General features: G+C 41.0%; 1 protein-coding gene across 1 annotated transcript in view; it reads right to left on the bottom strand.

Moving 5' to 3' along the window:
- Positions 1–7,005: 7,005 nt before the first annotated feature.
- LOC311144783 (sodium- and chloride-dependent GABA transporter ine-like) overlaps positions 7,006–21,300 on the bottom strand; it is a 41,670-nt gene continuing 27,375 nt past the window's right edge. Inside the window, exons 7-13 of the mRNA XM_084180903.1 lie at positions 18,423–18,547; positions 15,782–15,894; positions 11,209–11,349; positions 10,808–10,907; positions 10,512–10,612; positions 10,138–10,308; positions 7,006–7,529 (exon numbers count right to left, since the gene is read on the bottom strand). Of these exons, the coding sequence (XP_084037029.1) occupies positions 7,419–7,529; positions 10,138–10,308; positions 10,512–10,612; positions 10,808–10,907; positions 11,209–11,349; positions 15,782–15,894; positions 18,423–18,547 (862 nt within the window). The 3' untranslated portion in view covers positions 7,006–7,418. The remainder of the gene's footprint in view (positions 7,530–10,137; positions 10,309–10,511; positions 10,613–10,807; positions 10,908–11,208; positions 11,350–15,781; positions 15,895–18,422; positions 18,548–21,300) is intronic.

The following is a 21,300-nucleotide window of genomic DNA, read 5'->3' as shown; positions in this document are numbered from 1 at the left end:
CTACAAAAGGTAGCTGCATCCACAAATTGCATTCTAACAGTGCTCACCAAGGAGTTTACAGTTAATTGCACATGAAAATGAACAGTGGTTATAGCAGATGACAACATGATCAGGAATAAGAAAATATTAACCAGCTGAGGTAAGCCATGTACTTTGTCATCTACATGGTAATTCGTACAATATCTACTGTATGATGCACAAACAGAATAATTCTTAAACCCAAACAATGTTTCCCATAGAAAAAAAAAGTTTTTATTGTCACATACACCGAATAGGTGCAGTAAAATGTGTTGTTTTACAGGGTCAGCCATTATAGTATGGCACCCCTGGAGCATATTAGGGTTAAGTGTTTTGCTCAAGGGCACATCAACAGATTTTTCACCTTGTCGGTTCGGGAATTCGAACAAGCGACCTTTCGCAACCTCAACTGGTGTTGTACATGGAAAGAACAAGTCAGATGATGATACATCAATTTACCTCCCCCCTCCATGTCCAAACTGTCAGATATATTTGTTTCCACAGGGTGGAGGGCTGAAATGTGACATCACAGCATGGATTCATCGGTCAGCGCCACATCAGCAGCCTCACTCACTCTGCCAACAGAAAGACTCTGACATTTACTTTAGCCCAGCAAAAGGACAAGAAAATACATTGAGATGAATTGCCTTTGCCATCGGAGAGTAGAGGAGCATCACAAATGAATAGGAGAGAATAAAAGGAATACTTTTTATGTTCTTGTCTTTATAGTTTAGCTCCAATAGGCTCTTTAAAACAGGACCCACACTATGACACATTATTGTCAACACAGATCCAAGCCTGAATATTGTAACTAACAGCATATCAATGCAGCCATACTATCGCTCAGCAAACCTTATGGCTTATCACACTGTGGATCTGAAGGCCATGATGATCCTCAGCCACAACAACCACCCCCAAATTCACATCTAAACTGACATTTGTAAATGTTTCTAAATAATGATTTATTGAACATTAATTGAATCATTCTAAATGTATGATGTTTTTATAGTATTTATTTTATCATTATTTTTTATTTTAGTTTAACATAATCATTCACCATAATGACAAACATACAGAATGAGTGACAGGATATACTGTAGCAATGCTGTTTCCTGTGTAAGTCTGTCAGGGCCAGGGAAAGATACGTTTTAATTTCCCACTATTGCTGATCGTCTTTCACAGGCACTGAACCCTGTTAGACACACAAACACAGTGCTTCTAAAATACCTGCAGTGTTGCTGGGAGCCTGAGGCCATGCTGATCAGATGGGCCGAGAGGCTGAGAAAGCAGATGTGCTCTGCTTTTCTGTCAAATGACTTTTCCCCAAACTCCTACCTCCTGCCTTAAAGCGAGTGTTTGTTTCCACAGGCACTGCAGAGGTCAGCCAAGGCCTGGAACTGCTTCAGTTTTGGATTCTCTCTCTCTGGCTGCCTTTCCCTTCCTGTCTCTCCACTCTGATTAAGCTTTATTGATCAGAATGGAAACGTTGGTGAAAATAAATCCATTAGGTCTAAATTGTTTCTGAAGTATTCAAGAATACCAGTGTGCTAGAGTTCATTTTTTCCTCCCAGATGCCTCTCCACTTTTACCAGAGGCCCATCGTTTAACAAACCTCTTCCATCACACCAGACAGACCTACATACACTACTGCCCACTCTTTCCTGCCCATGAATTTACTGCCCCATTGGCTGCAGAAGTCTATGGCTATTGATCTAGCAACCCCGCCAGCAGTAATTTAGTGACTGCGATACATTTGTCACGAAGGGGGCAGGAAGGGGATATCGATCACAGTGCAGGCCTATGGTACAGACCCTGCTCAATGCTCAGGGCACTGCACTGCTCCACTGTGAGGCTAATTAACTTACCCACCTCCAAAGGCACTACAGTCAAATAGGCTCTGACTCCCTCTCTCCTCTGCTCTGCTCTCCCATGCATGCACAGATCTGTCCCTGTTTTATTGCACACTTCAGGAATCCCACATTCTCAAAATGAAGAATGAAAATGGATTTGTGCTTAATTATGCCAATAATTCTTCACAATGACTAATTAGATCAAATAAATATAACATTTGGTGAGTGCATAACTGCAAGCAGGTAACCAGATACATTCATTCATTCATTCATACATTGGTCCTCTGTAGCTCAATTGGTAGAGCATGGCGCTTATAACGCCAGGGTAGTGGGTTCGATCCCCGGGACCACCCATACGTAAAAATGTATGCACACATGACTAAGTTGCTTTGGATAAAAGCGTCTGCTAAATGGCATATTATTATTATTCAGCTCGGTCTGTTTTGCATGCCAAATTATAACTATAGTATATAATATTTGTCTAAAGTGCTGAAAGATGTCCACTAGTTTGAGGTAGGCTATCCTATAGGATTACCGTCTGCAAAAAATGTGTAATGAGTGTATTAATACTAGCTTCTGGTTATCACATCCTGTATACAAGTGACTAAAACAGCTTGAGTGAGTTTTTAGAAATACCAAAACTAAAAATGATACATTTTCAAAATTGTATTAACATAAGCTGATGTACATAGAAATGCGTGTTAAGAATAATCATTGACATTTGTACTGGCCTGTATGGCAACATGGCCATGAGCTGCATGTTATTTACTGTCTGTACTATACTGCCATCTACCGTTAACACATGTTCTTTAGAACGGACACATTGATGAATTGACAGGGCTCGTAAAAATCTAACATATTTGCCAATAATGTTCTTTATTTAACACAAATACCTCTGTGCAATAAACAGACATTATGAATCTCTTTTTCTTTTTCAACGTTTCAGATAAAAAAATAAAAGTAAAACAGAAAGTACACTTTAAACAAGATACATGTAAATAAACAAAGAGATAAATCATTATTTTATGCTAAATCAATTTAAAAAGGAGAAACAGTTGCTATCTTAAAAGCATAATATGAGCAAAAACATTTCTACCATTAGAGTCAAGAGCACCACCACACACAGAGTTAATGGAGAAATAGTAACCGTGTGTTTGTTATTCAATATAGCATTTTGTTTGTTACAAAAAAAGACATTTGAAAATAAATGTATAGAATATTTGGTTTGAATGTACATATGAGAACAATTAATAAAAAACAACCAGCAGCAGTAACCCTGCATTTTGTCCAACTGCAATTATCACTGGTTTGAGAGGCCAATATAACGGAAAGATTCAACATGTTTTCAACATTATGTAAACTAATCTCTGATGCGACTCCATTGAGTGTAAGGAACGTGGAATCAGGGGAAATCCTGATCTATATGGAAAATCATCTGGAGAGAAAGTTTAGTATACTACTAGTGGTCCTCTGTAGCTCAGCTGGTAGCGCACGGCGCTTGTAACGCCAAGGTAGTAGGTTCGATCCCCGGGACCACCCATACACAAAAATGTATGCACGCATGACTGTAAATCGCTTTGGATAAAAGTGTCTGCTAAATGGCATATTATATTATCACTACTGTTGGGTAAAATTCTAGAGGCTAAAATGGTGTGCTTTGTGTGTTAACATGTTACATGAGAGCCATCCTCCCATTGCTAGGGCAACAGAGAGGCAATGTGACACTACAGAGGGTAGTGCGTATGGCCCAGAACATCACTGGGGCCAAGCTTCCTGCCATCCAGGACCTCTATACCAGGCAGTGTCAGAGGAAGGCCCTAAAAATTGTCAAAGACAAGGCAAGCAGTACCGGAGCACCAAGTCTAGGTCCAAAAGGCTTCTTAACAGCTTCTACCCCCAAGCCATAAGACTCCTGAACAGCTAATCATGGCTACCTGGACTATTTGCATTGCCCCCCCCCACCCCAACCCCCTCTTTTACGCTGCTGCTACTCTGTTTATTATTTATGCATAGTCACTTTAACTCTACACACATGTGCATATTACCTCAATTACCTCGACTAACCGTTGCCCCCGCACATTGACTCTGTACCGGTACCCCCTGTATATAGCCTCCCTACTGTTATTTAATTTTACTGCTGCTCTTTAATTATTTGCAATTTGTTCTTTTTTGTCTTATCTGTTTTTTACTTAATACTTTTTTTATTTCTTTTTTTTAACTGCATTGTTGGTTAAGGGCTTGTATGTAAGCATTTCACTGTAAGGTCTACCCCTGTTGTATTCGGCGCATGTGGCAAATAAAATGTGATTAGATTTTTGACAAGGTAATATTACAGCACATATAAAACAAGACAAACCATACAATTGCATAGAATAACAAAAGTGTATTAGGCATGATTATCTTTTTAACCTCTTATTGTGGTTTGGTAGAAATATAGACGATTGTCATTTAAACTAATTAGTCAAAACTAAATGCTGTTTGGCAAACAGACACAAAATGCACTCTAAACAGCTCACTAAACGTGGATTTGATCTTGTAAACACTTTAAATTAGAATTTTGTGAATTTTTAAAATGATCCTTAAGATGGGTTGGTGATCATCTCTATGATATATTTATATATTTTGGTATTTTCATTAAATATTGATCATCCAAAATCTATATTTTTGATACATGGCACTTGAGGCAGGTGGCAAACGTATCTTCACTTAGTCACATATTTGTGAACCCTCAAAAGAAACCCCATTGTATTTATTTCATACATTTGACCATCTAATCATATTTATTTCTTTGAGCCTTTCAGTCCGATAGTCCAATGACAATTCCAATATCATTGGATCTTTTAATGACAAAAGGCACTCCTGGTAAAGCTGAGCTCAAATTGTAATTGTTGTAACAAACATGAAGACACACAACTGAGGCCCAAACTATGGCAGAGCAAGTCAAATATAAAACTCCACCCAGAACCCCAAAACGTCAATTACACTTCAATGTCCATTCAAGTGTAAAAAAGCTGATGAATGGTGTCAGAACACTGGACTCTCCCCACTAACAGATGTCATGGCAATGACACTGCAGTGTTGCCTCCTCACATTTAACCTATATACATCTAATTGTATACATCTCTCTAGGAGAGGAATGTATATTGTTTGAACAAAGATCATATGCATCTTCCTATATTAGACTAGCCTGGTTGTCCAGTCAATCGCAGAGATCAATATTCACATGAGCCCCAACTGACCTCACGGTGTGAGTAAAAACTTTGAAATGGCCACAAGGTGGCGATGTTGATTCAATGTGGACCTTAGTCCATGAACTCTGTCTGGTGAAAGGGAAAAGGTTTGTTTTCTCACTGCTTTGCCTAGCCATCATTTGTTGCATTGAGCGGATTTCATATTTTGAGCATGCATATTGCCTAAACATGTTGTGTGGGTAAGCCTGGGGAAAGCTCTGCACATTTGGGCGTCTACATAATTTGGCACTCGCATTCCTTGAACTGAACGAAGCTAACTAGCAAAAACAACCTGACAATGGACACTATACTGCACCTCAAACAATCACTGAGTGGTTAATTTACAAGTAAAGGTAGGCCTAAATTCATTTTCCTTTGCAATTTGCGGTTTAGGCTACTGTTGAATGAACATGGCTGGCTAAATTCCCAATCTGGCCCCATACCATCCACTCGATTAGACAACAATCACCCCATTAAAAGGTGGAAACATCTTACCAATCACACCTAAATCATCCCCAGCTTCCAATTGGATCATTCATCCCCCCTCCTCTCCCCTGTAACTATTCCCCAGGTCGTTGCGTAAATGAGAATGTGTTCTCAGTCAACTTACCTGGTAAAATAAAAACAAGAGAATAGACAACCTCCCTTTAATGCATTTGATTTATCAAGCTAGAATTCTTTTTTTATGAGACACTGCATTTTTCAGTCATTTCAATTGTTGATATGGAAATGCATTATGTGTGTGTAATAATATTTCACATAGTAATATTATTATGGGTGTTTGTGCAAGACTCGCGCATTGCATTGGAAGAATTATAAATCATTGTGAAAGGCTATGGAGTTTGCGTTGCAAACCATTCAGATGAAATGTGTCCATATATTGGTCTTTTAGTGCCACCTATTGGTTGTAACTGTGGATGCTACATCGGTCTAAGGCTGAGCTGAGTTGAGTGAGCAGTGTCATTTTGTGATATGAAATATGCCGCTATAGGAGGCTATTGCTTGTGTGTGTCTTGGCTACATTTGTGTTTACATTTGGTGAAAACTGTTTGTCAATTTAAGTTGGGAGACACAATATGTTAGGTCCAGGGGGAGAGGAGTTGGTTGAAGAGATTACCAGAGGGACGAGTTGTCCTCCGGAGCTCATAGTCTTGTGACATGATGATTATGATTATGATTATGTTTACCATATCATAATCAGGGGTGGAAGTAAGGCGGTACGGTCCAGTATAACGTCCTGGCAAAATAAATAGTGGGGGTACGCCGTACCAGTAAAACGTGAGCCTATCACAATTAATACAACATGCCCCAAAAACTATAGGCTATTACACCATTATTTAACATTACTGCATGTCAGCCGCATGAAAAATTAGCGAATTGACTTGAAACTGGGTGGTATATGCTCCAAAAAAAATAAAAAAATAAGCTGTTTATTGTTTTAAATCACATAGCTTACAGTCGGAAGGGCATACAATTTGGGCAGCGGGCGCTGGAAATACCAAATAGGCTAGATGATTGTGGAGTTGCGACTGTCAGTGAAAAGCAGAGACCCAGCCAGGCATATCGCAATATTTAAAAATACAATCACGGAAAAACTGTTTGGAAAGCAAATAGCTATTGCTGTAAAGACCTGACAATGAAAAGACTCCAATCTGTCTTTTAGTTATCAAAATTCTTAACTTAATTGAGCGAACAGTAGCCTATCTTATTGGTACCAGCGGAGAACATCAGCCATATCCCCGATGAGTGTGCATATTCACTTTCTTTATCATTGGTTCAATGGCACTTTTTGTTTTTGGACAATAATTTCCTCCTTCAGGTTAGATGGACGTCATATTGTATTTGTCTTCCTCTTTTTCGTTGGCCGATTATATGAATCAGACAACATCGTTTTTATTCATATGTTTGTCAGTGTCAGTAAAGTAGGCTACCCTTTTAGTAGTATAAAAAAAAATGTGTGTGAGCACTTGGGTGTCCAGTACCGGTAAGAAAAATCTACTTTCACCCCTGCAATAAAGTGCTTCAAGGCAAGGACATGTCATGGCACTTGAAGTACATCTTTGAGGTCCATAACCTACTGTTTTACCTTGACTGTTTTCCTATCAAGGAATATTTTAACTTGCTCAATCCCTGTCTATTTCACTATAGGTTAGGTGTCATGTATCAGTGATTCATAGAATAAATATTACGGTAAATACATGAAAAAGTTATTTACATAAACTACCCAACAGCCCCCACCTCCCCATCCTAATAGAGCACTCACACACAGTCACAGTGACTCACGCACTCACGCACCTAGACACAGTGGTTTTGTCCCTGTTCACGGAGGACTGATAAAGTCAACAGACTCCGGTATGTCCACTCTCTGCTTCTCTGGTAAATGGTTGACAGGGTCCAACTCTATTGTAGGAGTCATGGCTGTTTTTATCCTCTGAGGGCACAGAGAATCGATAAAAGAAGAAGTTCAGAGTCACAGACATAGTTTAACTTCTACGGTTTCTGCCAATGCCCAGAATGTATTTCCCATGCATTTTAGTTATGTATATGACTGCCATGTGTGATAGAACGTACAGTATCAAATATATCTGTCTGTCTCTCTCTCTTCCTCTTTAGGGCTCCTCTCCCAGAGGACCGGAGCCTTAGGACCGTGCCTCAGGACTACCTGGTCTGACGACTCATGGCTGTCCCTGTCCGCAGTCCCACCCCCCCGGTCGTGCTGCCGATCCAGTTCTGCTGTTCTGCCTGCGGCTATGGAACCCTGACCTATTTCACCGGACGTGCTACATTCTCCCGGACCTGCTGTTTCGACTCTTTCTCTTGCTCTCTCTCTCCCACACTTGCTGTCTCAACCTCTGAATGCTCGCTATGAAAAGCCGACTGACATTTACTCCTGAGGTGTTGAACTGCTGCATCCTCTATAACCACTGTGGTTATTATTTGACCCTGCTCGTCACCTATGAACGTTTGAAGAACGATCTGGTCTTAATGGCCATGTACTCTTATAATCTCTACCCGGCACAGGCAGAAGAGGACTGGCCACCCCTCGGAGCCTGGTTTCTCTCTAGGTTTCTGCCTTTCTAGGGAGTTTCTCCTAGCCACTGTGCTTCTGCATCTGCATTGCTTGCTCTTTGGGGTTTTAGGCTGGGTATCTGTAAAGCACTGACAACTGCTCATGTAAAAAGTGCTTTATAAAATACATTTGATTTATTGATTTCTGTGTGTGCGTGACTGTGTGTGTGTGTATATGTGTGAGTACCAGTATACGTGTTCAGTATGTATGCATGATGCTAAAACAGTATCTGTGAGCTATACGTACAGTGAGGGAAAAAAGTATTTGATCCCCTGCTGATTTTGTACGTTTTCCCACTGACAAAAGAAATGATCAGTCTATAATTTTAATGGTAGGTTTATTTGAACAGTGAGAGACAGAATAACAACAAAGAAATCCAGAAAAACTAATGTCAAAAATGTTATACATTGATTTGCATTTTAATGAGGGAAATAAGTATTTGACCCCTCTGCAAAACATGACTTAGTACTTGGTGGCAAAACCCTTGTTGGCAATCACAGAGGTCAGACGTTTCTTGTAGTTGGCCACCAGGTTTGTACACATCTCAGGAGGGATTTTGTCCCACTCCTCTTTGCAGATCTTCTCCAAGTCATTAAGGTTTCGAGGCTGACATTTGGCAACTCGAACCTTCAGATCCCTCCACAGATTCCCCGGGACCACCCATACACAAAAAATAATAAAAAATGATGCACGCATGACTGTAAGTCGCTTTGGATAAAAGCGTCTGCTAAATGGCATATTATTTTCTATGGGATTAAGGTCTGGAGACTGGCTAGGCCACTCCAGGAACTTAATGTGCTTCTTCTTGAGCCACTCCTTTGTTGCCTTGGCCGTGTGTTTTGGGTCATTGTCATGCTGGAATACCCATTCACGACCCATTTTTAATGCCCTGGCTGAGGGAAGGAGGTTCTCACCCAAGATTTGACGGTACATGGCCCCGTCCATTGTCCCTTTGATGCGGTGAAGTTGTCCTGTCCCCTTAGCAGAAAAACACCCCCAAAGCATAATGTTTCCACCTTCATGTTTGATGGTGGAGATGGTGTTCTTGGGGTCATAGGCAGCATTCCTCCTCCTCCAAACACGGCGAGTTGAGTTGATGCCAAAGAGCTCGATTTTGGTCTCATCTGACCACAACACTTTCACCCAGTTCTCCTCTGAATCATTCAGATGTTCATTGGCAAACTTCAGACGGGCATGTATATGTGCTTTCTTGAGCAGGGGGACCTTGCGGGCGCTGCAGGATTTCAGTCCTTCACGGCGTAGTGTGTTACCAATTGTTTTCTTGGTGACTATGGTCCCAGCTGCCTTGAGATCATTGACAAGATCCTCCCGTGTAGTTCTGGGCTGATTCCTCACCGTTCTCATGATCATTGCAACTCCACGAGGTGAGATCTTGCATGGAGCCCCAGGCCGAGGGAGATTGACAGTTCTTTTGTGTTGTCACCTTCTCACCAAGCTGCTTGGCGATGGTCTTGTAGCCCATTCCAGCCTTGTGTAGGTCTACAATCTTGTCCCTGACATCCTTGGAGAGCTCTTTGGTCTTGGCCATGGTGGAGAGTTTGGAATCTGATTGATTGATTGCTTCTGTGGACAGGTGTCTTTTATACAGGTAACAAGCTGAGATTAGGAGCACTCCCTTTAAGAGTGTGCTTCTAATCTCAGCTCATTACCTGTATAAAAGACACCTGGGAGCCAAAAATCTTTCTGGTTGAGAGGGGGTCAAATACTTATTTCCCTCATTAAAATGCAAATCAATTTATAACATTTTTGACATGCGTTTTTCTGGATTTTTGTGTTGTTATTCTGTCTCTCACTGTTCAAATAAACCTACCATTAAAATGATAGACTGATAATTTATTTGTCAGTGGGCAAACGTACAAAATCAGCAGGGGATCAAATACTTTTTTTTCCTCACGGTATGTATGTATCAGTATGCGTGTTTGGTTTGGTTTACTGAACGGATGCTCACCTGCATCAGTGTGCCCTTATTTCTGCAGATCTCTTGCAGGGCTCCCAGGGGGATCCAAATGATGGAGACCAGGGAGATTCCCCAGCCCACCACCTCTGCCCAGACAGGGTATGTGTATGACTTCCCATAGCGAGCTGGTGTGTACTGGACGATGCTGGAGATCAGAATGCACTGCAGGGGAGAGGAGGTTAGGCTTGGATGAAAACTCTAATACAATGAAAGGATCATGAAGTCTTAGGTACAACTATCACTACTATTATGACTACAAAAAGTAAAACAACTACAAACCACAACAAATCCTCACCACCGTCATCATTATGCTTATTGTCCTCATCATCACCATCATAAAAACATGAGTCAGCCATAGCACTCACCAGGACCAGCACAGGGGAGAAGAACATCCAGCAGGAGCAGAAATAGATGTTGGGAGCCTTTCCCAACATCCTCTTGACCATGATGGTCATCCGCCGCAGTCCTGTAATAACACATTGTATTAAATACTTACATTTACTCCGAGACATACATACATACTATCTATAGAGCAAAGTGGGTTTTATTCCTTGTGTAAACACACAACATAATTAGGATGTTATATGTAATCAATTCCTGTAAGAACCAAGTAATTTTCAGGCTGTTAAAGTTCATCATAAAGGGTAGATTAGAGTGTTACCAAAAACCCAGCAGACAGCGAGGACCTCAAAGAAGGCCAGGAACATGAGAGACACCACAGCAGTGTAGTGGTCCATCAGCTGGAACACATACATGCCCCCCTGTGTGTGTGTATGTGTGTGTGAGAGAGAGTGAGAGTGAGGTTTAATTTTAAAAGGTTAATTTCCTGACGGCATCTTGTTCTCAATTTACTGGGGAAAAAGCAACCCACTCCACAAGACAGAGAATCAGCTGGTCAACCATGCACTGCTTACTGGCTGTATGCGTCTTAGTCGTCTACTGACAGAAACCAAAATAAAACAGGTCAAAACATGAGTATGCTGTCTAAGTCAGAGATAGAGAGATAGAAGGGGCGGGGCGTTACCCAAAGGATAGTAATAATATCTGACAGGATCACCTTACCTTAGTGATGTGAGGAATGCCTAGAAGAAAGCCGATAACACAGACAGCCAGAACGATGATCTCCTGTCTCTTCAGGACACGCAGCACCTTGGGGCCACAGCCGTCCATTATGGACGTCACCGCCACCTCCACCATGGCAAACTGTAGGGCACAGTACAGTACAGCGTAAATTTACACAGATCTAGGTTTGAGACAGGCGCCTGTTTTTGGGTAGTGTAATGTAAAAACAGCAAATATCCATTGATATCTCTGGTATTGTTATGTGATTTCAACACTTTGAACTCACTAACCCTTTAGCTTTGAGGAATAATTGCTTCCTGTGTATTCTATGATAAACAAATAAAACAATAAAATGCACAAACATAGCCTGTGTCAGAGTTTGGTTTAGTGGTAACACTGACAACTGTGAAATACACCCGAGGTCAGGTTTCAATTCCCTGGTCTGGCAAGTCTACACTTGCTCTCAGAGTGATAGGGCAGTTTTTTTCTCTACTGATGGTTACCTGCAGCAAATAACTGTCGGTCTCACAGTAATAGACCGTTAATTAACAAACACATTTAGCATGTCCTGGCTTCCACACATAGCCTACAAGCCACTGATGCAGACCTTTGGAACATCTACATTAAAAAAAGTCTAATAAATCCATGTAATATAGCCTACACCATCACAATAAATCCATTATTTATTTTAGACAGGTCTAAAGAAGCATAATATGAAGAAAATGTAGTCTATTTCAGAAGAACAGAATAGCATACTCTGAGTTGTCCTTATGTTAGATCCTGATCTGGCTATGTCAAATGGCTTTGGGCTACACTAGTTCATTTAGCAGACAAGATTTGCTTAGAATTACGTGGCATTATTTTATAGTATTAAGAATACAATTAAACATATCTGAATAAAATAGAAAGGACATTTTCTCCTAACGATTTGAGGGAATGCCGCACATGCGGTTATTCTGTGTTGAGCTGTTAACAAATAAATATATACTCCTATATGCTTAATTTAGAGTAATTAATGTAACTTTAGTTGTTCTACAAACGTTGGGATATATGTTTTGATTTTTAATACATTGTAAGGTTGCGACTCTAATGATGATTAGAAAAAAGTCACTTGAAATGCATGAGCTCTGCTTTATTTTTTGCGCAGGCTGTACACACTCAGTCTCTCATTCCCAATTTGACAAGCACTTGATAATGCCTAGAATTTCACGGCGGCATCCCCTTTCTGTGGCCATAATGCACCCTAAAAACATCCATGCCTTTTGCTGCCAGTGGCCGTTGTGCCCTTCTCTCTGAGTGCTGCGCGCTCCATCACATGATCGGGTCTTTCTCACAAGCTATAAGTGAAGACCGACACATCGGGACGCAACTGCGCGCGTCCTTATCCAATTCCGAGGTGCATATTGAAGATATTGGAAGAACTGTCCACATTTACTTTTCATCAGCCAACAAGATGAGGAGGCCTAACGAACAGCAAACGCACTAGCCTATGTCAATCTACTATCCCCCATAGTACAAAAGTCGACCTCTTCTAATCTGTGCGAGAAATAAATATTCCAACATGTTGTGGGATGCGATAGATCCCAAATTAATACAAATTAATACAACCTCTAGCATCCCCAAAAACATGTTTGGAATGTGGCTGACACAACAGATCAGAACGTTTAGCTTAAAATGTTGATAAACTATTAGGCTATTTCTTTACATTATAAGCGCAGCAATGCGCACATGGTAGTAGGCTATAAGCGCGAATGTTCCAATAGTGGAAAACACCATTATCAAAAGTGACTGCAAATGCAATTATGCATGTAATGCTTTTATTATCAAGGTTCATTTTTATGGTGAAAATTATCTTCCCCAAACATGAAACTCACACGCTGCTTATGTATGCCAGTTAGGCTCTACACCCCTTGTAAAGCGGATGAATGTGCTTAATTTTAAGAAGTTATTTGGCCACTTTAGTTGTGATACAATCCTTATTAAAACATATAGGCCTATCGGCTAGGCTACATGTATTTGTATATTTTTTATTTAACCTTTATTTAACTAGGCAAGTCAGTTAAGAACAAATTCTTATTTACAATGACGGAGGTGTGTGACTATGATTCGAAAAAGGTCACACAAAAAAAAGACATTGTTTCTTATGCTGGGCATCATTCACAAGTGATATATTATCACTTGTGAATGATATATTATCACTTGTGAATGATATATTATCATTCACAAGTGATAGGCTAATATTGTCACCCATCAGACTATTCTTGATTTAATCTTGTCTTTACATATACTAAATAATATATGTATTAAATTTGTTTTTATTTAGAATGGACCATTATCATGCACCTGTATCGAAACAGGGGCAGCGGGAAAAAATACATGTCATCTATGCACTTAAATAGCGAATGGAGAATGCTTTTCCCCGTGGTTTATTTTCATGCCAGCCAGGTAGGCTATCCTCCTGTTGTAAATATAAGCAATGTGCTTAATATTAGGAAAGTTGAGAAATAAATAGTAGGCCTAGCCTATAGAAAGCTGATGGGATCCTCCTCTTTTTAGTAGAGGACATCACTCGGTTTTCTCGTGCAATTGCATAGCCTATTGAAATGTTGCGCAAAATGAGCTCACATGAAGTGTTTGATTAGATTTTCGAAGGCATTTGCATTGATGTCAGAATGATTAGAGGGACAATATAGTGCTGAGTACCAGGCAGTTAGCAAGTTTGGTAGGCTACTAATGACCATCAGCAGCATCAGAGCTTGGAGAAGCCTAATTACCGTGACTAAACGGTCACGTGGAATCTGACTGCCTTTATGACTCGTGACCACCGGTGTGGCGGTAATACGGTCACCGCAACAGCCCTAACCTGCATGTAAAACTCTGGAACCTAGATGTAGCAGGGACCTTCAGGTTTTCCCTATGCCTGGGGAAAATGAACTGAGCAGTCGGGCAGTTGAGCCTGCTCTAAAGTTGCCCCAGGTGATTTATTTTTATGAAAACAACAAAACTGTAAGGAATTCCACTAGGCCTATCCTAAAACGGATCTTTCTCATTCACCCCCATTGTTTAAGTGAAAGACTGACAATTTATGGCATTTATGGCAGTCGGAAAAGTTGAGCCTGCTCTGTGTTTGTTCCATTAGGCAAGGGATTTAAAAAAAACTGAAAACAACCAAACTGCAAAAAATTCCAGTAGCCTAACATATCTACACTGGGGCGTCGCAAAAGCGGTCTGTTTCCTTTACCTGCTACACTGGAAGCGTAACTTTTGGTTAGGGCGTGGAGAGTGCGAGCCACCTGATTTTATTGCTCTCACAAGGGGGGGATTTACTTTACAAGCGGTATTCACCTAGCAAGAAGGCTAGGTAGTGCTAGGTATCAACAGCAATTGTCAACCAATCCAGTAGGAGCTGGAAGGTATGGTGAACTTCGATTGGTCACTCACGCCGCGATATATCGGAGGATTTGCATAAAGTTAATTAACACAGTCTACCTATGTCATCACTATTTGTTGATTTGAATAATTCCAGTCAATAATTTTGTATTACAAAATGGCCTAGCCAACCAAAGTTTGAATATAAAACAAATTTTTACACTATAAATACATAACATTACCACTTTGTTTCCCCTGGCCAGATGGGACAGGGCGCATAGGTAGGCTACAGTTGGTCAAACCGATTGCTAATGTTTACGTGTAGGCTGCTACAACACTTCTGTAAAAAGTTTTAGCTTGTGTATGTCGGGAGTGAGTTCTTTTCCTGTTTCCTAAAATAATACCGGAGGAATGTGGAGTAGCGAGCTCTGCTTTCTATAGACGTGCGCCATGTCCAACCTGTGATTTCTGTGAATCTTATTGGTCAAGACACACACACACACACACAACCTGCAGCACTCTGATGAGAAGGACAGACTACTAATTGTGCTCAAGTTGACAAATTATGAGGCAAGTCAGTCAAAAAAAAAAAAACAGTAGGCCTACTTTGTCCCTGTTCTCAACACTTTTACATCCAAAAAAAGTGTATTAAACCAAATCAAAAGTGGTTGGGCAAATGCCTGCTCGCCACAAGTTTGCCGGCGGCCCTGCTTCCTCTCTTCCCTCATCTGTCAGCCTAGCAGTTAAGAGTGTTGGTTCAGTAACCGAAAGGACGCTGGTTCAAATCCAAGAGCCAACTAGGTGAACAATCTGTTGTTGTGCCCTTGAGCAAGGCATTTGACCCTAAATGCTCTGGATAAGAGCGTCTGCTAAATGACTCAAATGTAAATGTCAAATGTAATCAATCTAAATAAATATTAAAAGGTATTGTAATTGTTGTATGACCTACAATGTCTGTTTTTTACCAAAAGTGGTCTCTGAAAATAGATTACATGACGACTAAAGAAAAACACGACGACTATGACACAAACATGTTATTTAGTGGGTATATTATCGTTACACTGTATGCACTGATATGGGAAAAACATGTGCACTGAAAACTATAATTAAGTATGAGAGAGTGGCTTCTTCTTTTCATTATCGGCTTCATACCATAACCACAAGCGTGTGTGTGTGTGTGTGTGTGTGTGCGTGCATGTCTAACCTGACTGTCCAGTCCCAGGCAGAGAAGCATTAAGAAGAACAGAGGAGCCCACAACTGGGGCAGAGGCATAGTGGAGAAGACCTCTGGATACACCACAAACACCAACCCAGGACCTGTGGCACACAAACACACATGCACCATAGGGTGTCAAACAAGAAGGGTAAGAAAACACCCACAACATTAGCACTGGTGAAGTCACTGGTTTAGAAGTTGACAAGGCCAAAGATGCCAAATTGGAAACATTGTATTAATGAACCGGTTTCCCAGGCACAGATTAACCAGTGGTTATCTCATCCGACACTAGGAAGTCAAAGCGTTCAATAACAAAACAAGGTACGCGGGACACCTTACCCACCCTCAAAAGACTTCAATAATTCATGCGGTTGACCTCATCAGTATTATGACCTAACAAAAAACATGTTACATTAAGGAAAAATTGTGGCATACAGTAAGATGATAGCAATGGTGATGTTATAAAGATATCTGGGTCGGTTTCATTCCATTCACAATTACCTGAGGAAGTGTCATGCTTGGAATGGGGGAAAAAACGATCTAATCATTCATCATAAGTCATCTTCCACAATAAATGATTCACTCGCAGACAACTGAACACTGTGAACACTTCTGAAGTCACCAGAGGTCAGTGGGTGTCAAAACAGTTAGTCAGCAGTGAGTCAGCGGTATCCAAGACCATATTTGGGACTGATCCAAGCCTGAGCAGGTGCTTATCAGCAGAGTCCAGCAGGCACAATGGCTAACCCCAAATTTACTTTCTACAAAAAGGTCCTAATACACTGTGTGAACAATGGAAACGTTTGCTGTTACACCTACAGTTCACCTCAAGCTCATCCAAGTTTAATTCACCTTTCATTTCAGATATAATACAGTATTATTTTTGAACAAAATCCTAGAGGTAGACGTCCAAGTGGTAGGTAGACATCCACTATTCAGGGCACCATCTTGTCCTACTGTCTATGATTAGAAAGACTTAGTGGTTATTTACTTAGTTACTACCCAACAAACCAAAGTAGGTTCTGTGAAAGTTTCCCAGAACATTAATGGGAATCTTAGCTAATGTTCCCGGTTTGCTGGGTATTTTCTGTCCTGGTTATTCATCGACAATGACACTCTCATTCATGAAATAACTACTTGATAATTCATAATATTGAGCCAGTAATAAACACTTGTGGTGAGAAAGAGCGAGCACTTTCATCTCTTAATCCATTGTCTATCCCTATAACCAGTACAGTAGTTATGGTATTCTGTCTGAGAGAAGAGGGAGGGGGGGGGGGGGATAACAGTCACTATTGATGCCTCTTTTCACATAAGTCAAATAAGTCCCACGGGGGGTATGAGAAAAAAAATATTTGTAATGTATGCACTAACTGTAAGTCGCTCTGGATAAGAGCGTCTGCTAAATGACGTCAATGTAAATGTAAGTCACACTGTTCACCTGTTAAATGATAGCAGAGAGAGCGAGAGCGAGAGAGCGAAATAGAAAGGGTTCATTTTAAAAAGGTTAATTTCTTGACCGCTTCTTGTTCTCAATTTACTGGGGGACGAACAACCCACTCCACAAGTCAGCAGTGACTAATGCATCCTTTATAAATGTATATAGATTTTTTTTCATATTTCCAAAATTATCTGTGTGTATTTTAGAGCCTCACCAAATCCCGTTTCCCAAATTGTAGTATGGGAAATTCCTATTGGGTCACAGCTTAGGATAGGACTGAGGCTATAAATACTGTTCTGTTGATACAAATGTCTTTACACGGGTCATGACAGAAACTACTTTGGAAGCCCTGGTGACACTTTGGAAGCCCTGGTGACACACAAAATAATCTCTCCTTCTTCCTGAAGTGTGCACTCATTCACTACTCCACAAACATTTAAAAGCATTAGATTGGTGTAGACATGGGCTAAATGGAGTTTTCTATGTACAAGTCATTTCCATTCAAATCCATGAAGGGAAGTGAACAAGTGCACACTTCAGGAGAAAGGAGAGATTACTGGGACTCAAACCAGTGTGATGCAGCCTGGCCCAGCCCTCTGAGCTCCACCTGCCTCCCTGCCGCCGGCCTGCCTGCCAGGTAGGGAGGACACTGTCTGCCTCTACAAAAACACTCCCTCCAAACGCTGTAGTTTTCCACACTAGCACCCCAGAGAGAAGTGCATCCTTGTGAATGAATTCCTTTGTATTCTACTCTGTGCCCTTGTACGTTTTCCAGGAACTAATTAAATGAGGAAGGTGATGCTTCTGAACTCATTTGGACTTTTATGGGTATTATTCCCAAGAGTTATTCCCAAGAATATATGGGTCATGTTTGACATACTTCCCTATATACCCACTACACATACTGCACTAAACATCCATCTGTCAATGGTGAAGTTATTTGGTGGTGGTATTACTATGGCACGTTACCAATACCTACTGACTATGACAAATTAACACTCTTCAAGGTATTAACAAACTTAGTGGTTAAAAGGATGTGAAGAATCATGATCTCCTGGACCATGAGAGGAAGTTTTAGGAGACAATAACCCATCCAAACATGAAATAGCCACTCTGGAAATTAAACAGGCATTTAAACAGATGGATGACCAACATCAAAGAAGTCCCACTTGAACAGGAAGTACTTACCATCTGTGGCGATGTTGTCTACTGAGAGGTTGTGGATATGAGCCATGTAGCCAATGGCTGAAAATATCACAACGCCAGCCAGGATACTGGTGGCGGAGTTAGCTAAGGAGACAATCAACGTGTCCCTAGGGGAGGAACAGAAAACAAACACAGACTGATGATGGGATTTCTCATGGTCAAGTGGATCACTAAGGAGAACAAAACTAGCCATTTGGATTGAAGGACAGTCAAATCAAATCATATTTTATTTGTCACACGCGCCTAATTCAATGGCTGTAGACTTTACTGTGAAATGCTTTCTTACGAGCCCTTCCCAACGATGCAGAGTTAAAAAATTATAATAAAAAGAGAAATAGAAACAAAAGAGGAATAAAATACACATTAATGGAGCTACAGTATATACAGAGAGTACCTGTACCAGATCAATGTGCAGGGGTACGAGGTATTTGAGGTAGATATGTACATGAAGACAGGGTAAAGTGACTAGGCATCAGGATAGAAAATAATAAGAGTCAAATAAAGAACAGAGAAGCAGCAGCATATGGTGAGTGTAAAGGTGTGTGTATGTAGTGTATGTGAATGTGAATGTGGGTGGGTTTTGAGTGAGAGTGGCAGTGAAGTGTGTGTGAGTGAGTGTTTATATAGTGTGTACAGTGCATTAGGAAAGTATTCAGACCCCTTGACTTTTTCCACATTTTGTTACATTACAGCCTTATTCTAAAATATATTATATAATTGTTTACTCATCAATCTACACACAATACCCCATAATGACAAAGCGAAAACAGGTTTTTACATTTTTGAAAATGTATTAAAAGTAAAAAACAGAAATACCTTATTTACATAAGTATTCAGACCCTTTGCTATGAGACTCGAAATTGAGCTCAGGTGCATCCTGCTTCCATTGATCATCCTTGAGATGTTTCTACAACCTGATTGGAGTCTACCTGTGGTAAATTCAATTGATCGGACAAGATTTTGAAAAGGCACACATCTGTCTATATAAGGTCCCACAGTTGACAGTACATGTCAGAGCAAAAACCAAGCCATGGAGGTCGAAGGAATTGTCCGTAGAGCTCCGAGACAGGATTGTGTCGAGGCACAGATCCGGGGAAGGGTACCAAAACATTTCTGCAGCATTGAAGGTCCAATAACACAGTGGACTCCATCAATCTTAAATGGAAGATGTTTGGAACCACCAAGACTCTTCCTAGAGCTGGCCGCCCGGCCAAACTGAGCAATCGGGGGAGAAGGGCCTTGGTCAGGGAGGTGACCAAGAACCCAATGGTCACTCTGACAGAGCTCCAGAGTTCCTCTGTGGAGATGGGAGAACCTTCCAGAAGGATAACCATCTCTGCAGCACTCTACCAAATAGGCCTTTATGGTAGAGTGGCCAGACGGAAGCCACTCCTCAGTTAAAGGCACATGACAGCTCGCTTGGAGTTTGCAAAAAGCACCTAAAGGACTCTTAGACCCTGAGAAACACGATTCTCTGGTCTGGTGAAACCAAGATTTAACTATTTGGCCTGAATGCCGAGGGTCATGTCTGAAGCAAACCTGGCACCATCCCTACAGTGAAGCATAGTGGTGGCAGCATCATGCTGTGGGGATGTTTTTCAGCGGCAGGGACTTGGAGACTAGTCAGGATCGAGGGAAAGATGAACAGAGCAAAGTACAGAGAGATCCTTGATGAAAATCTGCTCCAGAACACTCAGGACCTCAGACGGCCCTAAGCACACATCCAAGACAACGCAGGAGTGTCTTTGGGACAAGTCTCTGAATGTCCTTGAGTGGCCCATCCAGAGACTGAACATTTAACAAAGTACTGAGTTAAAAGGTCTGAATACTTACAGTACCAGTCATATGTTTGGATTCACCTACTCATTCAAGGGTTTTTCTTTATTTTTACTATTTTCTATATTGTAGAATAATAGTGAAGACATCAAAACTATGAAATAACACATATGGAAACATGTGGTAACCAAAAAAGTGTTAAACAAATCAAAATAGATTTTAGATTTTAGATTCTTCAAAGTAGCCACCCTTTCCCTTGATGACAGCTTTGCACACTCTTGGCATTCTCTCAACCAGCTTCACTTGGAATGCTTTTCCAACAGTCTTGAAGGAGTTCCCACATATGCTGAGCGCTTGTTGGCTGCTTTTCCTTCACTCTGCAATTTATCCCAAACCCTTTCAATTGGGTTGAGGTCGGGTGATTGTGGAGGCCAGGTCATGATGCAGCACTCCATCACTCTTGGTAAAATACCCCTTACACAGCCTGGAGGTGTGTGTTGGGTCATTGTCCTGTTGAAAAACAAATGATAGTCCCACTCAGCGCAAAACAGATGGGATGGCGTATCGCTGCAGAATGCTGTGGTAGACATGCTGGTTAAGTGTGCCTTGAATTCTAAATAAATCACAGACAGTGTCAACAGCAAAGCACCCCCACACCATCACACCTCCTCCTCCATGCTTCACAGTGGGAACTACACATGCAGAGATCATCCATTCAGCTACTCTGCATCCACCGGTCTAATGTCCATTGCTTGTGTTTCTTGGCCCAAGCAAGTCTCTTCTTCTTATTGGTGTCCTTTAGTAGTGGTTTCTTTGAAGCAATTCGACCATGAAGTCCTGATTCATGCAGTCTCCTCTGAACAGTTGATGTTTTTTTTTTTTTGGGGGGGGGGGGGCGGTATACAGAAGATGGCCCTATTTGGTGAAATGAGGCTGGTAACTCTGTGGAACTTATCCTCTGCAGCAGAGGTAACTCTGGGTCTTCCTTTCCTGTGGCGGTCCTCATGAGAGCCAGTTTCATCATAATACTTGATGGTTTTTGTGACTGCACTTTAAAAGAAACTTTCAAAGTTCTTGATATTTT

This window comes from Coregonus lavaretus, assembly GCF_964263955.1.
Source record: "Coregonus lavaretus genome assembly, chromosome: 17".
In the NCBI taxonomy this organism is placed as follows: domain Eukaryota; kingdom Metazoa; phylum Chordata; class Actinopteri; order Salmoniformes; family Salmonidae; genus Coregonus; species Coregonus lavaretus.
Note: the sequence above shows the minus strand (reverse complement) of the source record. Positions and strands in the feature narration are given on the sequence as shown.